General features: G+C 44.4%; 2 protein-coding genes across 4 annotated transcripts in view; both read left to right on the forward strand.

The window, feature by feature from the left end:
* The window catches only part of KIF15 (kinesin family member 15), a 50,060-nt gene extending 44,847 nt beyond the window's left edge, over positions 1–5,213 (forward strand). The window contains exons 33-35 of the mRNA XM_035130123.2: positions 3,229–3,394; positions 3,987–4,118; positions 4,370–5,213. Of these exons, the coding sequence (XP_034986014.2) occupies positions 3,229–3,394; positions 3,987–4,118; positions 4,370–4,441 (370 nt within the window). The 3' untranslated portion in view covers positions 4,442–5,213. The remainder of the gene's footprint in view (positions 1–3,228; positions 3,395–3,986; positions 4,119–4,369) is intronic.
* Positions 5,214–5,810: 597 nt separating this feature from the next.
* The window catches only part of TMEM42 (transmembrane protein 42), a 16,789-nt gene continuing 709 nt past the window's right edge, over positions 5,811–21,890 (forward strand). The window contains exons 1-3 of one of the 3 annotated variants that reach the window (XM_035129978.2): positions 5,811–6,034; positions 11,425–11,571; positions 19,731–21,890. The exon at positions 19,731–21,890 is cut by the window's right edge and continues 319 nt beyond it. In XM_035129978.2, the coding sequence (XP_034985869.1) occupies positions 5,876–6,034; positions 11,425–11,571; positions 19,731–19,874 (450 nt within the window). In that variant the 5' untranslated portion in view covers positions 5,811–5,875 and the 3' untranslated portion in view covers positions 19,875–21,890. The other 2 variants (XM_035129979.2, XM_035129980.2) reach the window with 2 other exon arrangements.

Below are 21,890 nucleotides of genomic sequence, written 5' to 3' on the forward strand. Positions count from 1 at the left end.
TAATTAATAATATCAGAGTCGATTCGTTCAGAGTCACGGGTTCAGATGTGACAAGCGTGTCCAAAGAGCTAGTGTTGCCAGAGCAGATGCAGCATCATCCCTTGAAGATCACGCCCTACGGAGCAGAACCAATCTACCGGCCTACAGCTGTGGTGGCGGTGAGTTATAAAGGCTACTCTGGAGACCACTTTGTCATCGTGCATGACCCCAAGGATTGCGACGTTCCGGCTCTGGTTGGAAATGATTTGGGCTTTAAAGTCCACTTACAACAACTGGCGGCTAATCTTCCTGCCGTTGACCAGCCAGCCGAGGCTCCTCGTGAGGAGGAGGGAGGAGAACCACCCTGCCAGCCGCAGGCTCATGAGCACTCGGGGGGAGGGGGTTTGACTATTGCGGGAGAGTTGGGGATTCCAAGCAACAATGGAGGAGAAGGGGGGAGGGTTGTTTTGCCCCTTTCATCTGTTGCAGTGGGACCTGTGCCTCCAGGCTTGGAGGAGGGGTCCTCCCCCCCTAACCTCTCTACTGAGGGGGAATTCGAAACTGCTGAACTGGGGGATGCGGCTTCTCTGGCGATTGAGCAGCAAGAAAATCCAACGTTGCAGTTGAGAAGTGGCTGGAGTTGTTCCCAGAGGGGAAAGGAGAGCTCGCTTCCTCTATAAAGAAGGACTTTTGTTTAGACAATACTGGCCTAAGAAGGTTAAAGACCGGGACTCTATTTTACAGCTAGTGGTTCCCGAGGCCAGACGCTCTAAAGTCTTGAGCTTGGCACATTCGGGGGGGGGGCTGTCGGGACACCTAGCTTTGCAGAAATCGCTGGAACACATCACACGCTATTTTTACTGGCCTGATGTACACCAAAGCGTAAAACAGTATGTATGTTGTTGTGATGTATGCCTTTGGGCTGCTTAGCTGAATCCGGTCCTAGACTGCTCGCACCCTACCAAGCCAACATTTTGTCTGAATTACCCTAGAGGTATTCAGTGGTGGCAGCAATACCGATACTTCTGTGTATTTTAAAATAGAAGTGTGGGAGAGTATGCTTCGTCTTGCCTGCAGAGTCCAGCGGCACATTGGATGAGGGGCTGGAGCAGGGAGAGACAATAGAGGTGACTCCCCCAACTTCATGCCAGCTACTAAGAATGCACTAAGCATCATTGTCTCATTTAGGACACAGCGCTAAACCCTATCAAAGGTACTGACTTTTTTTCTGTCTCCAGTGTAAATTCCAATCAAAGTAAAAGTTTCTAATGCGCCTGGGGTGACCAGTGAAATAATGACACTGGGATTTTTGCTGGCCTAATTTTAAGGACACAATCACTCACAGGGCTCAGCGGTGTGTAAAAAATAATAATCATAGTTTTGGCTGGATTATGTCCTTATTCCGCGATTGATAATGATAATTCTGCTACACCTTTTGTCATATGAATTGAGGTTTTATCTTGCATAGCTTGCCAATCTTTTTCATTTTCTTAGAACACCTTCGCATAGCACTGCTCTTGCTTCTGTGAGCAGGAAGGGAAAATGTTAAAACTGTAACGCCAGTTTGGCCTTAATAAATCATAAGCTGTATTCCCACCAAGTACCGGTACTTGGTTTTTTTAATCATTTGTTTCCTAAAAATGTTTGGGACAGCAATAAAATGACTGTAAAAAAGCAGTGCATTATTTATACATACATTAAGGGTGATTGTTGTTGTTGTTTAGTCGTGTCCGACTCTTCGTGACCGCATGGACCATAGCACGCCAGGCACTCCTGTCTTGCACTGCCTCCCGCAGTTTGGTCAAACTCATGTTCGTAGCTTCGAGAACACTGTCCAACCATCTCGTCCTCTGTCGTCCCCTTCTCCTAGTGCCCTCAATCTTTCCCAACATCAGGGTCTTTTCCAAGGATTCTTCTCTTCTCATGAGGTGGCCAAAGTATTGGAGCCTCAGCTTCACGATCTGTCCTTCCAGGGAGCACTCAGGGCTGATTTCTTTAAGAATGGATAGGTTTGATCTTCTTGCAGTCCATGGGACTCTCAAGAGTCTCCTCCAGCACCATAATTCAAAAGCATCAATTCTTCGGCGATCAGCCTTCTTTATGGTCCAGCTCTCACTTCCATACATCACTACTGGGAAAACCATAGCTTTAACTCTACGGACCTTTGTAGGCAAGGTGATGTCCCTGCTTTTTAAGATGGTGATAACCCCGCATTAATCTTGGAACAGACCCAGTGAAATTGAGTATCGTCCAAAGCACTCACAACACTTTTTTTCGAAGCAACATCTTAACCCTGGGGTGGGAAACATTTTTTTTCCCAATCAGGGCCCTATGACTCTCACACAAAAAATAATAATCAGTTTGGGTCCACACACAAACAGCATCTGTGGAAAGCTTTGAAAGTGCTGGTGGCTTTTCAGAGGCATTCCTCCTCACCTTACATCAGGTCAGCTGATGTAAAACCTGATCCACACTTTCAAGGGTATCTGAGGCTGGATGAAATGAAGCAATGGTCCAATTTGACCCCCTTGGCCATTGATTCTCCAGCCCTGTTGGAAATGTTCCAGTGATCACACAGGGTTTCTTTCCCCTAAAGAGCAGAGAAGTGGTTCAGAATAATTGAGAATCCACATGCTTCTGTGATATTACTTTGCAAGAGGAAAAATCCATCCTTTTACTTTCATCTATTGTATGAACAAATGTGTGGTAAAACTCATCCTTGGTTTGTGAAGCTACAGTGTGATGTGGTAGAATTACATTAGTGATCATGAGGGCAGATGAAGGGATTAGAATAATAGAATTGTAGAGTGGGAAGGGACCCTGAAGATCATCTAGTCCAACCCTGTTGCAATTCAGGAAAATGCAGATGTCCCATACAGGGATCAAACCTGCAGCCATACAGGGATCAGCACCACACTCTAACCAACTGAGCTAATAATGTGTCAGCTCACCAAATTATTCTCAAATAAAAGAGGCGTGCTTTCATCCCCACACTCACATGACTCAAACGAGGGTGAGAGTTCAGCGTATGAAGTATCATCTAGGGTTTACTTCTAAGTAGCAAACACTGGAAGATCAGGCAATTAAGTTCTAGCTGGTGGTAAATTTCCAACTATATTTTAAAAGTGTAAAATTCTGCATTTGGAAAAAGAAAAGTTGGAAACTTGCTGCAGACTAAATAATGGTGAATAAACTTCTTAGAGTGGCAGTCAGATTCACAATGTTTCTGTGCACAATCACGTTTGACAGGTTAGAAGAAGCCAGGAGGGAGCTTAGAAGCAAGGAGGCTGCTTTTCAGGGAATGCTTCAAGAGGTGGAACGAACAAGAGCTTTGGAGTTTAAGGCCTTCACTGAGAAAGAAGAAATGAGATCAAAACTGGAGGAAACCTACGAAGAGAGGGCAAAAATTGAAAAGGTTTGTATGCTGTGAGTTGGGTTGTGAGTTTGAACAAAAATAGAGCAATTCCGTACCCAATGTGAGAGATTTTCAAGTAGGCTTAAATGCAGGGGTTGTCTAAGTCCATGACCCCCGGAAGCGTGGTCAAACAAATGGTTAGGGGATGATGAGATTTGCAGTCCAGCAAAATCTGGAGAAGGACCACAGGATAGCTATCCTTGCTTTAAAGAAAGCATTAAAGATATAGTTCATGGGTAGGCAAACTAAGACCTTCTAAATCCAGCCCGCGAACGGTCTGGGAATCAGCGTGTTTTTACATGAATAGAATGTGTCCTTTATTTAAAATGCATCTCTGGGTTATTTGTGGGCTCTGCCTGGTGTTTTTACATGAGTGGAATATGTGCTTTTATTTAAAATGCATCTCTGGGTTATTTGTGGGGCATAGGAATTCGTTCATTTTTTCCCCCCTTCAAAATATAGTCCGGCCTCCCAGAAGGTCTGAGGGACAGTGGACAGGCCCCCTGCTGAAAAAGTTTGCTGACCCCCGGGTTGTATTCTCTGCCATTTAAACTACATTCACTATTGCTCTGGTGCTTCCCTTGAAACACAGGAGATGTCCTCGCTAAGGAAGCAGATTGAGTATCTTGCAGAAGAGAACGGGAAGTTGGTTGGTCACCAGAATTTAAATCAGAAAATCCAGTACCTTGTGAAGTTGAAGAAAGATCATACTAAGCTGATGGAGGTAAAATGAGATGAGAATCAGTTTAGCTTCTGATGGGAGCTGGAACAAATACTTTATGAAGAAAATACTTTTGTTCACTTAAGAAGAGATCTAACTTTCGGCCTTCCCATTCATTCTCTGGGGTTCTAGTTTCTTGAGCCCAGACTCAAGTAGCTTGGTTCACAGAGCCAAGTTTCTAAATATGTAAGCATGCCTAGGTGTCTGCATTTAACACTTGCAATTCTCTTTGAGTATTGTTCTCTCTCTTGTAGGAAGTTCAAGCGCTTCGTGTTGAAAACTCTTTTTTGAAAAGAAAGAGTGGACTTTGTCAAGAACCATCCTGAAACGGCATCAAGAGTTTTAATTCTATTCACAAAGACATGCAACTGGGTGGGCTTCATCCTTCCTAGCGAAACATCTCAATCAGGGTTGTTACAAATTATGTTGTGAATTCTGAGTAAAGCATTCTTGCTGCAGGCAGATCTTCTGCCTCCGTGAAATTCTCCTTTCTTATTGAGCCATGGTGTAATTCAGTCACATGTTGTAGGTGCTGGGATTATAACCATGACTCCTTATTGTTGTACTGTATTAGTATGACTTTTTAAAGTTTCTTACCTTTCCTAGATGAATTCCTGTAGCACTTCTTTCAGAATGTATATACTGAATGTGAGGAAAATTAGATGAATTGTTTGTTAAGTAATGTTTTTACTAGTAGGTTTTTATTTCCTCAGTAAAACAAAACTAAGCTTATATTTGATACTATGGGCAGTGTGAACTGCTTTTATATTTGTAATTAATGGTCATTTTTAGCCAAACACCCTATAATATGAAACATCCCTGTAAACGGTCCAAGACCAATATTAAACATACTTGCCAGCGTTGCCATCTAACTAGCAGTGATTGTGTGTCAACTGTACCCAGCTCATCTTGGAAGATCACAACACAACATTATTAATCAGGCCGAATAAAATTCATGGACGCCTATTACAGAAGACTGGGAACGTTAGAATTTAAATCTGGTGCACGGGCACCGGAGGCAATAAATGAAAATACTTGTGAAATTTAAGTTGGCTCTGCAGAAATTGACCTGAATAATAACTCTTTTCTTTGTGTTTAATTTTTATTATTTTCCCAATTTTAACAAATAAATCCAAATTAATTAAACATTTTTTAAAAAAACAATTAGGTTTTCTGCTCCTCTTGCATACATATGTCCAAATCCTCCTGATGTAGCTGCTTCATTGTTTTTTTTCAATCCTCTTCTCATCCCTCTGTTCTTTGTAATCCATTTGCATAGCTATCTGCTCTTATAACTAGCAGGTACCTTTTTCAGATCCAACTAATCACAGGTTTCCTTCTATTTTATTCACATCCCCCTCCTTTCAACTTCCTCACTACTACGGTAGTTGATAGCTAGCACTGTTCCTGCTTAGGGGGTGTAGTTTTTTACCTGGGCTCCTTTTCCATTATTATTTTTGTGCGTGTGTTCTCTGCCCTCCCCCTTGTTTCTCCTCAGTATATACGGTATATCTTTCACCTTCTCCCTCCCTCTGCGCACGGAGGGTAAAGAGCATCCTTTGGGATTCCCCCCCCCTTAAAAATAAAGTGGTGCAGAAATAAAATACAGTAATACTAAATACACTGTCTACGATCCCAGCCAGTTTTTAAAAGAGGGCGGAGCAGGACGGTCACGTGAGCGGGCTACCCGGAAGAGCGTGTCTGGGAGCCACGTGGTGGGCGTCCCCTTGCGCACGTGTGTTTGGAGCGTCTGAGTCGCCATGCCCGCCGGCTGGGGGGCTGTTTTCGCCGCCGGGGCCGGTCTGTTGGGGGCGCTGGCCGCCTGCTCCGCTAAACTGGCCCTGGGGGCGGATTACCTCCGAGGAGCCTGCGCCGCGGTCGTCGGAGGCGAGGAGGCGGCCTCTGGTGTTTGCTCCTGGGTAATTACGAAGCGGGCTCTACTCCCTCCCGAGGGCAGGATCGGGACGCAGCAGCGCTACATTTGGGCAGCTGGGGAGGGGGTTGTGGCCCGTTTATCCCGGAAGAGACGGGGGGGATTAATGGATGGATGCAACGACACGCGCAAAAACAGCTGGGAAGCCTCTCCAAGCGACCCTCCGAAAGCGCATGAGTTTTCATTCGTGCGTCTCATCCTACGCTGTGCTTTTAGTGTCTCTGGGCCTGAGCGGTACCCTGGTTGCGGAGCGCGCGGGCACACACAGACACACGGTTTTACATAGGGGAAAGCAGAGATTTAAAAGAAACGCGGCAAGCGTTTTGGAGACATCTTTATAAACACATTGCTTTGCGCGCGCCAGAATTGCCAGTCGGTTTGGGGTTTGGGGTGTCTTAGACTTAGGAATTAAATTTCCGGGCGGAAGGCAATTTTCTAAGGCAGAGGGGAGTCGTGGCTTTTCAGTGAAACGAAAGCATCACATTGGGGCATCAGAGACTGAGCTGTGCGTTGGGAAATCTCATGTGCGAATCTCACCTTTGCCATGAGGTGGCTCTCGAGTTCTCGCTCTCCAACTGCAATATGGTGAATAATCGTAATGCTGAGGTTCTTGTAGGATTGCAACTTGATCAGAGATGGGGAACCTTGCTGTAAAGTCAGCCCCGAATTTAGGGAGCTGTGGGTGGTTCCCCCGCATAGGGCACCTTTCAGACAGGGCACATAATAATAATAATAATAATAATAATAATAATAATAATAATAATAATAATAATAATCGAGAAGATCCATTTAAAAAGGAACTGTTACCAAAAGGAACTATTGTGAAAATAAGAAATATCTAGGGGGAGTGGCAAAGGTCCTTGCTCAAGGCACCAGAGTCTGCCACTGGTAAAGTCAACTCCAGCTTTCAGAAATAAGAACCGTAGTGTCTTCTGCTAAGGGCATCCAAAGACAGAGTACACAGTGCTGCAGCTTGTGGGAAATGGTATCCCTGCTTTGCAGATGCCATAATAAACCTCAGGATTGTGAGGCCCCCATTCTGTGGCTTCTCCCCAGCCAGCCAGCTTCCTGATGGTTGGTGCTGGAAGGAGCCACAGTTTGGGCTGCATTGCCCTGAGTTTTTCACGGGACTCCAGCTCCCACAGTGCAGCTTACCTGCAAAGGTAAATCTAAGGATCAAAGTAAAGCTGGGTGGATCTCCTGATCTTTTCTTTAAAAAATAAATCGATGAAATGCAGCCACCGTGGTGGGCCGCCAGCTTCTTCAGTTTTTCCTTCCAGCACAGAATTGCCCTCCTCCTCAATATGTTTGCCCTGTATTTGGAGGAATAGGATCAACGCTCTGTCTTCAGCTTCTCAGAGGGTACAAATGCTGTTTTTTTTTAAAAAAAAATCATAACTAAAACCATGGGGCAAAGAGTAAGTGTGGAGGAGGGCAAATCAGAAAATCAATACGTGGGAGAGGGTGAAATACCCCAGGACTACAATTTTGGGAGATCCTGTGTAACATGTAGTTTGTCCTTAGATCCTCCTGGAAGATGCTTTTTTTTCTCCTCTCTTGGCACACAGTGGAAAATGGATTGCTTCCCCATTCATCTTTAAGGTCCAACACAAAAGCCTGCCTGGGTGGCCCCAGGGTAACTGAAGGCACCCAAAGGTGTGGCAGAGGCCAGTTAATCCCCACGGTGAATCAACACCTTTCTCTTCTCTGTTTGTTCAAAGGACCATTTATTTGTGCCCATTCCGTGCTTGATTCTCCCACCCGCACCCATTTCTTTTCCTTCTGGTATTCTGTCAGGTCCACCTTATGTAAGCTGCCTGCTGTGTAGGGCATACCCACAAAGGCAGGATTTGCATTAACAACAGAAACCACATGACCCTGTTCATATTCACAGAGATTTTCAGGGTCATTTGCCCAGGGAGTTTCATCCTTGACAGACACACTTGGGACCCAAAGATGCAGTGGGAAATGCCTGCACTGGGTCACACTGCAAGTCCATAATAATCATAATACGATACTTTATTGACTTTTAGAAGACATCTGGAGGCAGCCCTGTTTAGGGAAGTTTTTAATGTTTGAAGTTTTATTCTGTTTAATATTTTGTTGGGAGCCTCCCAGAGTGGCTGGGGAAACCCAGCCAGATGGGCAGACTATAAATAAATATATTATTATTATTATTATTATTATTATTAATTTTATTTATATCCCAGCCATCTGACTGGGTTTTCCCAGCCACTCTGGGTGGCTCACAACAGAATAATAATAATAAAGTGATATGATAAAGCATCCAACATTAAAAACTTCCCTAAACAGGGCTGCCTTCACATTACCATTCAAGAAGGGGAAATGAAGCTATCTTTTAGACCATACATGAAGGTGCATATACAATTGTATTCCCCTGTGTGTTTGCATTTATATTATAGTGGCACCTTAAAATAGCAGTGTGCAAGAGGGAATTGCATGACGCCTATTAAAGGTGCAGAACCCTGTCCACCTTTGCCTCGGGCCAGCCAAAGATGCTGTGTAGTCATGAACTGGCAGGATGCTGACAGTGAGCACACCTGGGAGAGGGGGGCTGTGGTCTGTGGGGAGCTGTACCAGCCAGGAGGCAAGAGTCAGAGGTAGGAGAAGCTTCAGAGCTGGAGGGAGAGGCAGGCCGGACAAAGGGAAGTGTTTCCCCACCCTGCACCACTCTTTCCTAGAACTGGTTCCTAGAACCAGAAAGGGGCTGAAAAGGGATGAGCAGAGGAAGTTGCCACACAGGCACAGTCTCTGGCTGCATGCATGCAGCCCATCAGGGGAAGGTACATAAATTGGTGGAGGGAGAGTAGTCCCCTGTTGCTGCAACTGGAGATTGGTGTGTGTAGGAATCCAGAGCTGTAGAAGCGACTGTGTTATCTTTGTCAAGTGCCCTTGACATGTGTCCAGTACTTCCTCGGGCTTGCGTGAGGGTGTGTGGATCTGTTTAAAATAAATCAATTTGCTCTGTGTCCGTATGGCATGGGTATGGGATATCCTTGTCCCCCGCAACAGGGCAATAAGCATGCAAATCTAACCTGAAGTTGCAAAAGCTGTTTGCTAATAAGAAAGATTATTTGCCAAGCGCAATCGGACTTCGCTCAGAGTAAATACTTAGGAACTTGCCAGTCAGAGTTTGTTTGAAGAAGGGTTCCTTGGAATGCTAAATTTAGTTGAGAAATGCTTAGTCAGTTGGTGAGGGAGGGTTTGTATTTTTCTCATTTGACTAAGCTGTTTCCCGAACTGTGGAAGAAAGATCCTGCTAAAGAATGCTTGAATTGGGTGATGTCCTCTCACATTTAAAACTCTTGACAGGCTCATCTGTAATCTTTTAGTATTCCACTCTGAGTTGTTTATATCACCGGCTTCTGAACCAGAGTGAATCTAGACCAGAACTTGGCTTTAGCTAACTCTGAGGAAATATGGGACACATAGGTAATTATATATAATACACCAACGAAGGTCTAAACTGGTGCCAGAGTGGTCTTGTTTCAACTGGCCCATTTTGCTTTCTTTATACTTATGCGTAAAAAGCAGCTGATTATCCCCCTGCCCAAGCAAGCCCAATCTGTTTCTGTAGCTGCTGCAGAAGAAGTGAAGCCATTTCTTCCACAGGACAGAAGCCGATGGAGCTAGCAAGGCAGAGCGTTTTGTCCCTGCTTGGCCAGCTCAGTCACTTAGCTGGAGGGAATTCTTGGTCGCCAGCGGTGACCAAATGAGGGGTTAGAAACAAGGCTCCGTCAGATGCATCGTAACCATCTGAATAAAGTTGACCAGTGTCTGTTTGTACCTTCTGAAATTTATGCCATCACACACGGCTGGGAGTTTGTTCTTCCAGAAGGATAGACTATAGAAGTTGACTTTGTAGCTCTGGCTCCTAGAGACCATAAGGGCATGCCGTCTTTCTCCCCAAACTCCAGCCATCGCTTCTGTGATCCTAAATTGTAAGGAGGAAGGCATACTACAGTATTACTATTTTGTTGGCCTCTTCTGCAGTTCTCTTTTGTTCGTTCGTTCCTTTCTCTCGTTCTCTGTATAAAGACTCGGGGGGATGAGGTTATCACCCCTTTTATTGTCCATTCCGGGTCACCCTACCACTCTCACAGTGTCTTTTCCCCTGGCAGATCAAGAGGAGCAAGTGACAGCAAAGGTTTTTAGCTGGGGCAATCAGAATAAGATCCACTATTTGACTATTGATTCAAAACCCTAAAATGTATTTTATGTAATTGACTTTTTATTTCTATTCTTTGTATATCCTATTATTTTATAGCCTATGGCTGACACAAATAAAGATTCATTCATTCATTCATTCTTCCCCTGAAGAACTTCATACAAAACAAAGAATTGACCTGTGCCGCAAACTAGATTTAATTGCACACTCATATCAGAGTGCGCTGTAAATTGATACCTATAGTCTTTTATATATTAAACTTTTATGCTCTTCCACGTCCATTTAATGCTCCTAACCCTTCTTTTAGATTCTTACAGTGTTGTTGGTTTTTTACAGTGTTTACCTTCTGTTTTAATCATTTTTAGCTTTCCAAAATGATTGTACCCCACCCTACTCATGCTGGTCTATGACCATAATAAAGATTTGATTGGTTGAAAATGAAGAATGGAAATTGCTCTGTCACCATTGGTACAGCAGATCCATAACATGTTTTCTGCTTCCGCAGAACTCCCTATTTTAACAATGCAATTCTCTCATATCTCCATCTCGCGAAATGGGTGGAAAATGCGGCCTAGGACCCTCGTGCTTATGGGACCCACCTCTCCTGGTATGTCCCGCAGAGGACCCTAAGGTCCGCAAATAATAACAGCCTAAGGGTCCCGGGCCCTAAAGAAGCCAGATTATCCTCCACTAGGGCCAGGGCCTTTTCAGTGATGGCACCGATCTGGTGGAATGCTCTGTCCCATGAGACTAGGGCCCTGCCGGACTTGATCTCCTTCCACAGGGCCTGTAAGACAGAGCTATTCCACCTGGCCTTCAATTTAGCCTGATCCTCCATCCCTTTTTCCTTTCCCTTTTTCTATGAAGAAACCTTTCTGGGTCCCCACACTTAAATACTTCCCTGGTCTCCTTGCTGGCCTTAGCAGGACTAACTTGGCTAGTTAGCCCTGGCGATGCGATATTTATGTTGTACTTTATGTTGTTTTTAAGCTGTTTTTAAGTCGTTTTAATAAATGTTTTATATTTTTTGTTAGCCGCCCTGAGCCCGGTCTCTGGACCGGGGAGGGCGGCGTATAAAAAAATTGTTGTTGTTGTTATATTATTATTATTATTATTATTATCATCATCATCATCATCATCATTAAAATGCAGTGCAGTTAAAATGTCCCTCCCCAATTGTCCCGCAGTTGCCTGTGATGCTTCGCATTGGGTGCGGTGGCCTCGTGCTTGCATGCAACGCAATCATGTGGACTTTCTTTGCCAAAGCCTTGAGATACTCCTCCTCCTCGGCTACAGCAACTTTGACCTCAACAGCGTCTAACTTCATCTCTTCCGTAAGTACAAGTGACATCTTAGGGGCAACCAGAAGCATGATCGGTCAAAGCATGTCCTGACTGCATTTTTTAAAAAAACAAATTACTGTTTTTATTAAAGATTTTCTTGAATTACAAAAGTACATTTGTGGTATACTTTTGGAAGACCAGTTTTTGAGTGCATTGAGGAATTGGCAGGAAATTCCTATACACCTTTTCTGTTCTCAGGTACTCACTTCCCTACTTTTGTAACATAAATCGGGCTAGGAGAAGGAGCTGTGCAATGAAATTTAAGAATTGAACCCCAATGCTGCTAATAATATAATACGTTAAACCAGCACAAAATAGAGAGGCGTTGATGCTGGAGGAGGAAATGGTATTTTTAGTAGTGTTCCTTACTTTTATAAAATGCCTCTGAGCACTTACATGGGTCCAGGTTGGCAACCACGTTTCAGAGTTGCTTTTAACCAAACTTCTCATACAGTGGTACCTCGACTTACGAGTAACTCAACTTCCGAAGGTTTCGAGTTACGAAGAGAGTTCCGTCCGCCATTTTGGATAGGATTTAGATAGGATTTTTTCAACTACCAAATTTTTAGACAGGATTTTTTCGACTTACGAAGGTACGTTCGAAACGGATTAACTTCATAAGTCGAGGGACCACTGTAATTCAGTCCTAATTTAATAGTGTCTTCTTGTAAAGTCCTTAGTTCAAGAACTCGCTTTCTGGAACCCAGTTAATAGGTGCTTGCAAAGTGTGTGAGATGAGCAAGGCACTCTAGCAGAGGGATTCTTTAAGAAGAAGCTATTTGTTCCCAAGAAGGAAAACGAAACGTCCAAATGTAAATGCAACGTACATTTTTGGGATTAAAGCACCTATTTTACTCCGATTTCAACATACAGTGGTACCTTGTTTTCAAACGCCTTGGTACTCAAACAACTTGGAAACCAAACACTACAAACCCAGAAGTAAGTGTTCCAGTTTGCGAACTTTTTCCAGAAGCCGAACGTGCTCCATTTTGAGTGCCACACTTCCGTTTTGAGTGTTACGCTGACGTCTGTCTGTTTTTGCTATTTATTTGGCGTTTTTGTTTTTGCGGCTCTTTTTGTTTTGTTTTTGTGACTGTGTGGAACCCAGCTCAGCTACTGATCAATTGTAAATTGTGTGACCTGCAGTACATTGTTTATTGCTTTCATTTTATGGATCCATGGTCTCACTAGATAGTAAAATTCATGTTAAATTGCTGTTTTTAAAAGTCTGGAACGGATTCATCCATTTTGCATTGCTTTATACGGGAAAGCGTGCCTTGGTTTTAGAACGCTTTGGTTTTGGAACGGACTTCCAGAACGGATTAAGTTTGAGAACCAAGGTACCACTGTATTCAGCTGCCCAGACCCCAGGGGTGGGGAACATCCAGCCACTGGGCCAAATTTGTGGTTATTATTACTGTGTCTATCTGCTGTTCTTCTTTCCGAAGGCATCCAGGGCGGCAGTCTCCTTCTTGTCTTCTCTTTTCAGGCTTTTCTTGGCAAGTTGCTCTTTGGGGAGACTCATGCTCTGTTGTGGTGGATAGGGATATCCTTAACCCTCCTCGGGCTTTTGGTGCTCCACACGGCACCACCTTTAGCAGAAGAAAAGAAGGAAAAGAAGAGATGAAAACCCGCAACTACCACCCGGGCCTTCTGGCTTGCTTTACCTAGCCTAGCGGTGTCACCTCTCACTTTTCTTCACGGGGACAGATTTTTAGCTGATGGCGACATACTGCAAAGACTACGGTGACAAGGTGACAGTGCAGCCAGCGAAGGAGGAGGGTCTTTGAGGAGAGAGATTGGGCATTTGGTAAATGAGGACAGTTGCCACAAAGATAGATGGCGGATGTGTCCCAGAGCCAGGGTGGATCAAAATCAATGGGTTTTTTTAATTTAAAAAATGGTGTGTGTTTTTTTAATTTAAATCGTTTTTTATCAGATTTTTAAAATAAAGTGCTTTTGGAAGAAAAAACTTTCTAAATATAGTTTTCTGTTTAAGTTACATTGTAGTCCAAAGGCTATTCATGAGGAAATAAGGATTTGTTTTAAGTTTTTCACATGCGCCAAAACTCAGTTTTGTTTTTTGTTTGTGTGTTTTTTTTAAAAAAAAAGTTTTACCACGTCAATTAACAAACATGGATACATATGCTATGATGTTATTGAAACAAAATAAAAAATTCCTTCCAGTAGCACCTTAGAGACCAACTAAGTTTGTCATTGGTATGAGCTTTCGTGTGCATGCACACTTCTTCAGATACACAAAAGCTCATACCTATGACAAACTTAGTTGGTCTCTAAGGTGCAACTGGAAGGAATTTTTTTATTTTGTTTCAACTACATCAGACCAACACAGCTCCTGTAACTAGAACTATGATGTCATTGTTTTAGTCGAATAAATTGTTTGAGTTGTTATTAAGGAAAGGATTATTTTTCTAAGTACATTATTTAAATGTACTTTCAGATAAAGTACAGCAGAAAAGTAGTCCAAATATAAACAGTTAACTTATTAAACCTCACAATAGTTTCATAATTATCTATGTATTTTTATTTTTAATAGTTTAACCAAATCAGTAGTTTTTGATATAACTGTAAAAACTACAGTGGTACCACTACTTACGAATTTAATGCGTTCCGAACACACATTCGTAAGTCGAAAAAAAATGTACGTCGAATCCCATAGGAATGCATTGGGAGAAAAAATTCATAAGTCAAAGCAACCCTATCTAAAAAGTCATAGGTAGAAAAAAATCCTATCTAAACCACATCCAAGATGGCGGACGGAGCTCCTTGAGGAAGTAGAAACATTCGTAAGTACAGCGGTACCTCGGTTTATGAACACAATTGGTTCCGGAAGTCTGTTCATAAACCGAAGTGTTCATAAACCGAAGCAAACTTTCCCATTGAAAGTAATGGGAAGTGGATTAATCCGTTCCAGACGAGGAAAAACGATGCCTTAGGGGGCTAAGGCAACACAAATTTTACTGTCTTTTACGCTCCTGGCAGAGGGGAGGCACTCTGCACGTGCTCAGGGCCCCTCACCGTCGCTCGGCGGAGGGCAGGGCTGGAAGAAGCGAGCGGCTGCCCAGCCCGCCTCGAGCCACTTAAAGGGCCGCCCCGCCGGCCGCGGCGCGCCCGATCAGCCTGCGTCCTGGCCGGGCTGCTGCTGCCACTGCCGAGCTGGGCGCCAGGATGCGGCTCCTGCCAGCCCCAATCCCCTTGCTCTTCCTCATGCTGCTGCTGGTGGGAGAGCCCTGGCCCGCCGGGCGTCAAACCACGCCACCACCTCCTGTACACAGCAGCAGCAGCCGCCCCAGCAGCAACGCCTCAGCGGGTGAGAGCGGTGCGAGATCCTGGCCCTGCCGGGAAGACCTCAGCCCCAGACATTACCTGCCCTGACCGGCAGCAGCAGCCGCCGCAGCAGCAACGCCGCAGCGGACGAGAGCGGCACGAGATCCTGGCCCTGCTCGCAGGGGCTGCCGGGAAGACCTCAGCCCCGGACATGACCCGCCCTGACCGGCAGCAGGCTGCCTCTTGCCTGCAGCAGCAGCCACCCCAGCAGCGACGCCTCAGTGGGTGACAGCGTCGCGAGATCCTGGCCCTGCTGGACATGCAGTAGCCCGGCAATGGCAGCTCATCCTCAGCTTTCTTCCTCAGGGCGCTGCGGTTCATTTAAAAGGGCTGCCGGTAACTGCACCTCCGCGAGGGGATAAAGCACATGGAAGTTTCCCTGAGGGGATCGAAATGAGCCGGATTCCTACAGCCTCTGCCGTTTCGTTTCTTCCTTCGAAAGAATCCCAGGCTCTGCGCTTTATCCCCTCGCGGAGGTGCAGTTCCCAGCAGCACTTTTAAATGAACCGCAGCGCCCTGAAGAAGAAAGCGCTTCCTTCGAAGGCCACAGCCTCTGCCGGCGGGAGCTGCTTTGGGTCAGGGGTTGGCGAAAGCTTCACGGACGCCACTTTAAGCTTCTGCGCGGCCCCGAGGTATGAATGCCCCCCCCCCAATAAATAAGCCCGGCAGTTAAAAGGAGCAAGGCGGGCATGTAGGAGGCGAGCGCCAGGGTCGGGGAAGGAGGCGGCAGCCAGGCACACCGGATCAACTCCAAGCAGGGCGGGCGGGCGGCCTGGCTCGGTGGTGGCGGAGGTGAGTCGGGGAGCGGGGAGCGGCGTCGGGAGCAGGAGGGGAAAGCAGACGGCACCCTCTGTGCGCGCTTGCATCGCTCTGTGCTCGCGAAGACATCGGAGCACCTCCGCAGCTGCGGCCCAGGCCTTGGAAACCTCAGTTTACACTTCCAGTTTATGATGGTTCGTAAACCGAAAATTCGTAAACCGAGGTGTTCGTAAACCGAGGTTCCACTGTAGAGTAAGTAGAGGTACCACTGTGCTCTGAAAATGTATTATTCCAAAAATGAAACCTTCCTCTGGTTTTAAATATTAAGGATATACCGGCAAGAATTAGTCTTTCTGTTAAAAAAAATAATAATGATTCAAATCAAGTCTTCCTGACTAGTGATTTAAATTGTGATTTACTGTAAATCGATTTGATTTAAATCAAATCCACCCTGCCCCAGAGCTACCAAGACTTATTGAAGCAAATGTTCTTTCGCAGTTTCTAAAGGTGATGCCATTGGTCCCTTTGGCTAGGCTGCCAAGTCAATCCATGTATCTGGACCAACATGCGTGTCGAGCACTCACACGTATTCATACATGCAGTACCCACAGGCTTGGGCTCTTTGGCTAGCAGTGCTATTTTTCTAGAAATATGGGTGCCAGAGCTCACTATGAACATCTCCTTTGTTCTCCTTTAGTTCCGGCACATCTCAGGTGGGCACCATTGCCATTCTAAGAGAACAAAAGAGATGTTCAGGATGAGTTCTGGCACCTATTTCTCTTGAGTCACTTAGCCAGCACCTCGTCAAGGTTTACTTTATTTAGAGGTTATTTTGAGATCTTCATGTCTTTTCTATATCCTAGTTTCTTTGGGGAAATTTAAACTTACTATGTTTCTTTGAGTAATCATTAGTTGAGTTTTAGTATCATTCACCTTATCAATATCTCGTTTCAGGGATTTATCACGGCATTGTTTTGTTTTTGCGCTGATTATACATTTCCGTGATTGTCTTTTTTGCAACTTGAGTTCCGGCTGAAGAAAAGCCCTCTCTGCTGGCATTATGATGTGTGTTTGTTACGAATGTGTGTTTACCCGTAACCTTAAGCCCACGAGAAGTTCTCACACAGGAGAAATAAAGAAAGACTGGTTTATTACATTAAATGGAAGTGACAATATATGAACGCTGCTTCAGACAGAAAAATCGAATTTTAAGCAAACAGCAAATGCTGCTCACCTTGATCTAAAGGGGGAGGGGATCCCTCACTATTCGCAGAAGCCGACAGAAAGTGAGTGCGGCGATTTTGCCACAGAAGCCACACTAGCGGGGAGCGGAAGGGAAGGGCTTTTTTTTGCAGCCGGAACGTGTCAGAACTCAATTCCGGCCCAAGAGTTCCAGCACCTCTTTTTCTAGAAAAATAGCACTGAGGAAGGGTATATGTCAGGCATCCCCAAACTGCGGCCCTCCAGATGTTTTGGCCTACAACTCCCATGATCCCTAGCTAACAGGACCAGTGTTTGGGGAAGATGGGAATTGTAGTCCAAAACATCTGGAGGGCCGAAGTTTGGGGATGCCTGGTATATGTGGTCTGTAGTGAAGCACACAGTCTGGCTGGTCCTTGTGAAGAATGTTCCGTGTTGGAGCTTTGAGAGCTAACCAGCCATTGAAAATCCAGGGTTGAAATACTGTTCTGAGCCAGTGCATTCCAATGGCGAAGGGAGTGGGGCTTTGAGATGAGCAATTCTTATAATTTCAATATTTCTATCATTCTGTTGCCTCCTCCTAGAGTTTCCTGCCTATTTCCCATTTTGTTTATTCTGCTTACGTAATTAAAAGTTGAAAGAATATAATCCTAGTGAGCTAAATGACTAAACTGGTTATCCTTGTTTGTTTACTGTCTTAAACTTATCTTGCTATTTATCTAGGTGGGAACCATTCTTTTACAGGAGGTGTGGATTAAATTTGGCTGGTGACTAGATTGCATGTGCTGATCTTTACACAAAGGTATTGGGAGCTCAATATGTCTCCTTGACAGGTTTGAGATAAGACTGGCACCAGGTTCAAGAAAAGTTCATAACGGGGATCTTTACTCATATTAAGCTATGCCAGCCTTTACTCATGTCATGATCTACAGCAGGCATGTCAAACAGATAGATCGTGATCTACTGGTAGATCACTGGACATCTGCGGTAGATCACTGGTAGATCACTGGCTCCCCCAAAAGAAGCTCAACAACTTTGGATTCCCTAAAAAAATGCTCAACATTTTAGCCCTTCACACACACACACCCCAAAAGAGGGCTTTCCTCCCGCCTCAGAAAAGCTCAACAACTCTGATCTGAACCCCTAAAAAATGGGCCTTCCTCCTTCCAAAAAAAAATCTCAACAACTTTGACCTGAACCCCCCAAAAGGCGGTAGATCACTGCCAGTTTTTAACTGTGAGTAGATCACAATCTCTTCGGAGTTGACCACTCCTGATCTACAGTAATAAACAATAGAAAAAGTTCAGATGGACACACACCTATTCACACTAATTCTACATTTGCTTGCCTCTCCCACTTCACAGACTGTGTATGTATTTTATACCTCGTCTTTCTTTTATCTGTTCCAGTTTAACTGTACATAATAGACTTTAAATGACAGAGCCACACTTGAAAACACATGGATGGATGCTTCTGGGAACATTGCTTGGTATAATCCCGTAGCAACTGTTAGCCCACCTTTTTTGTCTTCTCAGCCCCAAACCTTCATTTGTTCAAATGTAATCAGAGCCTGAAAAGGCTGAATTTGAACCCAAATTCAGCCAGAGTCACTGAGATAACCATCAACCGTAATGCCCATTTGCCCATATGTGACCTCCCTAGGGTTTGTGGTAGGCCGGGTATGGGGAACATGGCTTTCATCTAATGCAAGTGGTGAAGAATAAATGCAACAAGGAAGTGTGGTTTAGGCCGGAATCTTAAGGAATCTAAAAGGAAAGCACAGGTCAAAGCAAAAAGGTCACAGCTCAAAGCAAAAAGATCTCAAAGCACAGGGATCTCAAAAGCACCTAATTTTCTGTGACACCACTGTTTGCCTGTTCACAAGACTTTCTTGTTTCTGTTCTGTTCTTCCATAGAACATACTAAATCAGAGGTTCCCAAACTTATTTGGTCTGTCGCACCTTTCTCAGGAAAAAATAATAATTACCCAGCACACCCCTGGAAATCTACGGTACCTTCTTTAAGTGAACAAAGATGCGGTGACAAATTGGTGTTCTTTTTATGTATCTCTATTTCTACCTACATCCTACAACATAGGAAATAAAGATGCTGTCACCGGACTTGACCACAGATTGGTTATAACTTGCATTTTGTGTGTTTGTTTGGAAAATCGAGTAATCACTATGACTTCAACTCTGTGTTACGTCGGTAAGCGTCATTACACAACAGGTGAAACGTGAATTTTCAAAAAATTCTTTATGCTTCCAACACCCCTTATTTTTATTCAACGCCCCCCCCCAATTGCACCCAAGGCTACTACTGCCCCCCAAGATCATTGCAGAGTTCCCCAGGGAGCGGTATCACCCACTTTGGGAAACACTGGTTTACAGAAAAGGAAAATAAAAAATTAATTGTGGCTCACTAGAGGAAAGAGCAGCTAGTGGTCTAGTCTCTGATGTGCTTTAAGTCCCATCACTATAGATCACCAACAGGTTGGTATCACAAGTACCAATTCATCAGGGGTCTGGTAGCACAAGAGGCCAATAACTGACTCTGCTGCTTGGCCCCTCAGGTTGACCAAACTGTCGGTAAAAAAGGGTAAAGGACCCCTGGACAGTTAAGTCCAGTCAAAGGTTACTCTGGGGTTGCAGCGCTCATCTCACTTTCAGGCAGAGGGAGCCGATGTTTCTCCGCAGACAGCTTTCCGGGTCATGTGGCCAGCGTGACTAAACCGCTTCTGGAACAACGGACCACCATGACGGAAACCAGAGCACATGGAATCTATCTTCCGCCATAGCAGTACCTATTTATCTACTTGCACTGACGTGCTTTTTAACCGCCAGGTTGGCAGGAGCTGGGACAGAGCAATGGGAGCTCACTCCGTTGCGGGGATTCGAACCATCAACCTTCTGATCGGCAACCCAAAGACCACAGACCATCTGCCTTTCCTGCTAACTAGGTTGACAGCCGTGCAACTGGCACCCTGACTTGTTCCCAATTAAGCTATGGCCTGTTTTGTACTTGTCTTTTTCCTCTCTGCCTATCCTGCTTGCAAACATATCAAAAAGTAAATTCCGCTGAAATTGATGGAGCTTCCTTTCAAATAAATGTGTTTAGAATGTAAGAATATAAGAAAGGTTAAGTTACACAGATGCTTTGGTGATTTTGGAGAAGAGACACTGCTGCTGTATCACCCCAATCTGGGCATTTGCACCTTGGCAGCCCATCCATCATTTGACATTTTAAATACGTTTGGGCAATCTCAGCAAATTGGAAAATCATTTTCCGACCAAGCTCCTTTCCCTCACCAGTCCCACAGCTAGAAGCCTGAGCAGTAAGAGCTCCCGGCCTTGTCGCAGTTGGCAAGACTCCTCCATCTCTGACAAAAGCTTAAATGTGACCTACAAAAAGCAAAGTAGGGAGTTGGACTTGAGTCATTTGTCACCTTCCTCGGGTGACAAAGAGCACCTCCTTTTCAGTTCCTGATTCTCTCACAAAGCTATTCAGGCTTTTGCTTGTCTTGGAAAAATATAGATGATGAAAGAATTGTTGGCAAGATTTTGACAGCATGGAGAGAGAGAAATGAAGAGACACATATTTTTATTTGGCCTGCTAACTCTCTGTGGGAAGAAAAACACAATATATTGTTTGAAAATACAACACTGCTTCTGGTTCTTTGTTTTTTAAAACATCGGGGGGGGGTTGGGGGGGGGTAATTAATGTATTCATTTGAAGACTTTTCCATTACAGAAGAGAGCAGAATACATTAACAAACATCACATTGTACCCATTACAAGTGTAACCATCAAATAGTCTCTCTTCAGAGTTACCAGAAATCAAATTTGTAGAAAGTGTAACATCTTGTGCCTGAAAAATAACACAGGAGAGAGTTTTAACAGGACATCGTTGTTTTAGAGTCAGCATATATTGGCCATTAGAACCATTTTATCCTGAAATATTTCCATAGATATTTTGGCCTTTATAAGCAATTCTCATACATTTCCAAACCACTGATACTTCTATTGTTAAAAACCTTGGGAATCTATTTGATGGGAATGTGAAACAGAGATTTGCTGAGATAAAATAAATGAATAAAATTTGCTGTTTAGGAACACCAGCATTTTATTGGAAAAGGAGAATATCCTATAAGGTTGCATTTAGCTTGTAAACTGCCCGAAAATCCATTTTGATAAAGGATAGCATTGACCATTTATTTGAATCAGTGTTGGTGATCTGTTCAGGATTTTGTGACTCTCTGCTGTTTTCACCGTCCACCATGATACTGTTTTATGTGTTGCTGGTTTATAAATTGTCTTAGAAATTAAAAAAATTTTTAATTATTGCTCTGAATGCATGCTTAGCCTGCCAGCCCAAGGGAGCCAAAAGGCAGGAGTAGAATAATAGAATAGTAGAGTTGGAAGGGACTCTACCCAACTCTCTGCAATGCAAGAATCTTTTGCCCAACGTGGGGCTCGAACTCACAACCCTGAGATTTAAGAGCCTCGTGCTCTACCAATTGAGATATGCTTCCCATACAAGGCCTCTCTTGGCATATGTACTTTGCAGGCATTCCTGGGGGCTGCTATGCCAAGCATATAATGGAGAACCGGTCTGTTTAAAAAATGGCATTTGCATTGACAAAAGCCTTAATCCTTAGGCTGCCACAAGCACCCAGCACTGCCTTTTGACTTGCATTCATGCAGTCGATGGAGAGACTGGCATCTTTTTCTCCGCTGAGACCCAAAATCACCCCCCCCTCTCTTTTTTTCTGGCAGTGTATTCTTGCGTGAAAGATAAACCAGAAAGTCCAGTTCATGATGCTTTCTTCCAGGCATGCCAGACCACAGTCTCAGCAGGTCCCCAAATGTGGGTTCCATCCAAGTGAGGTCACCATTGCTACCCAGTGAAGTTCCCATTGTTTTAGGACAGGCATCCCCAAGCTGCGGCCCTCCAGATGTTTTGGCCTACAACCCCCATGATCCCTAGCTAACAGGACCATTGGT

The sequence above is a fragment of the Zootoca vivipara genome, chromosome 12, assembly GCF_963506605.1.
Source record: "Zootoca vivipara chromosome 12, rZooViv1.1, whole genome shotgun sequence".
NCBI classification, from domain to species: Eukaryota; Metazoa; Chordata; class Lepidosauria; order Squamata; family Lacertidae; genus Zootoca; species Zootoca vivipara.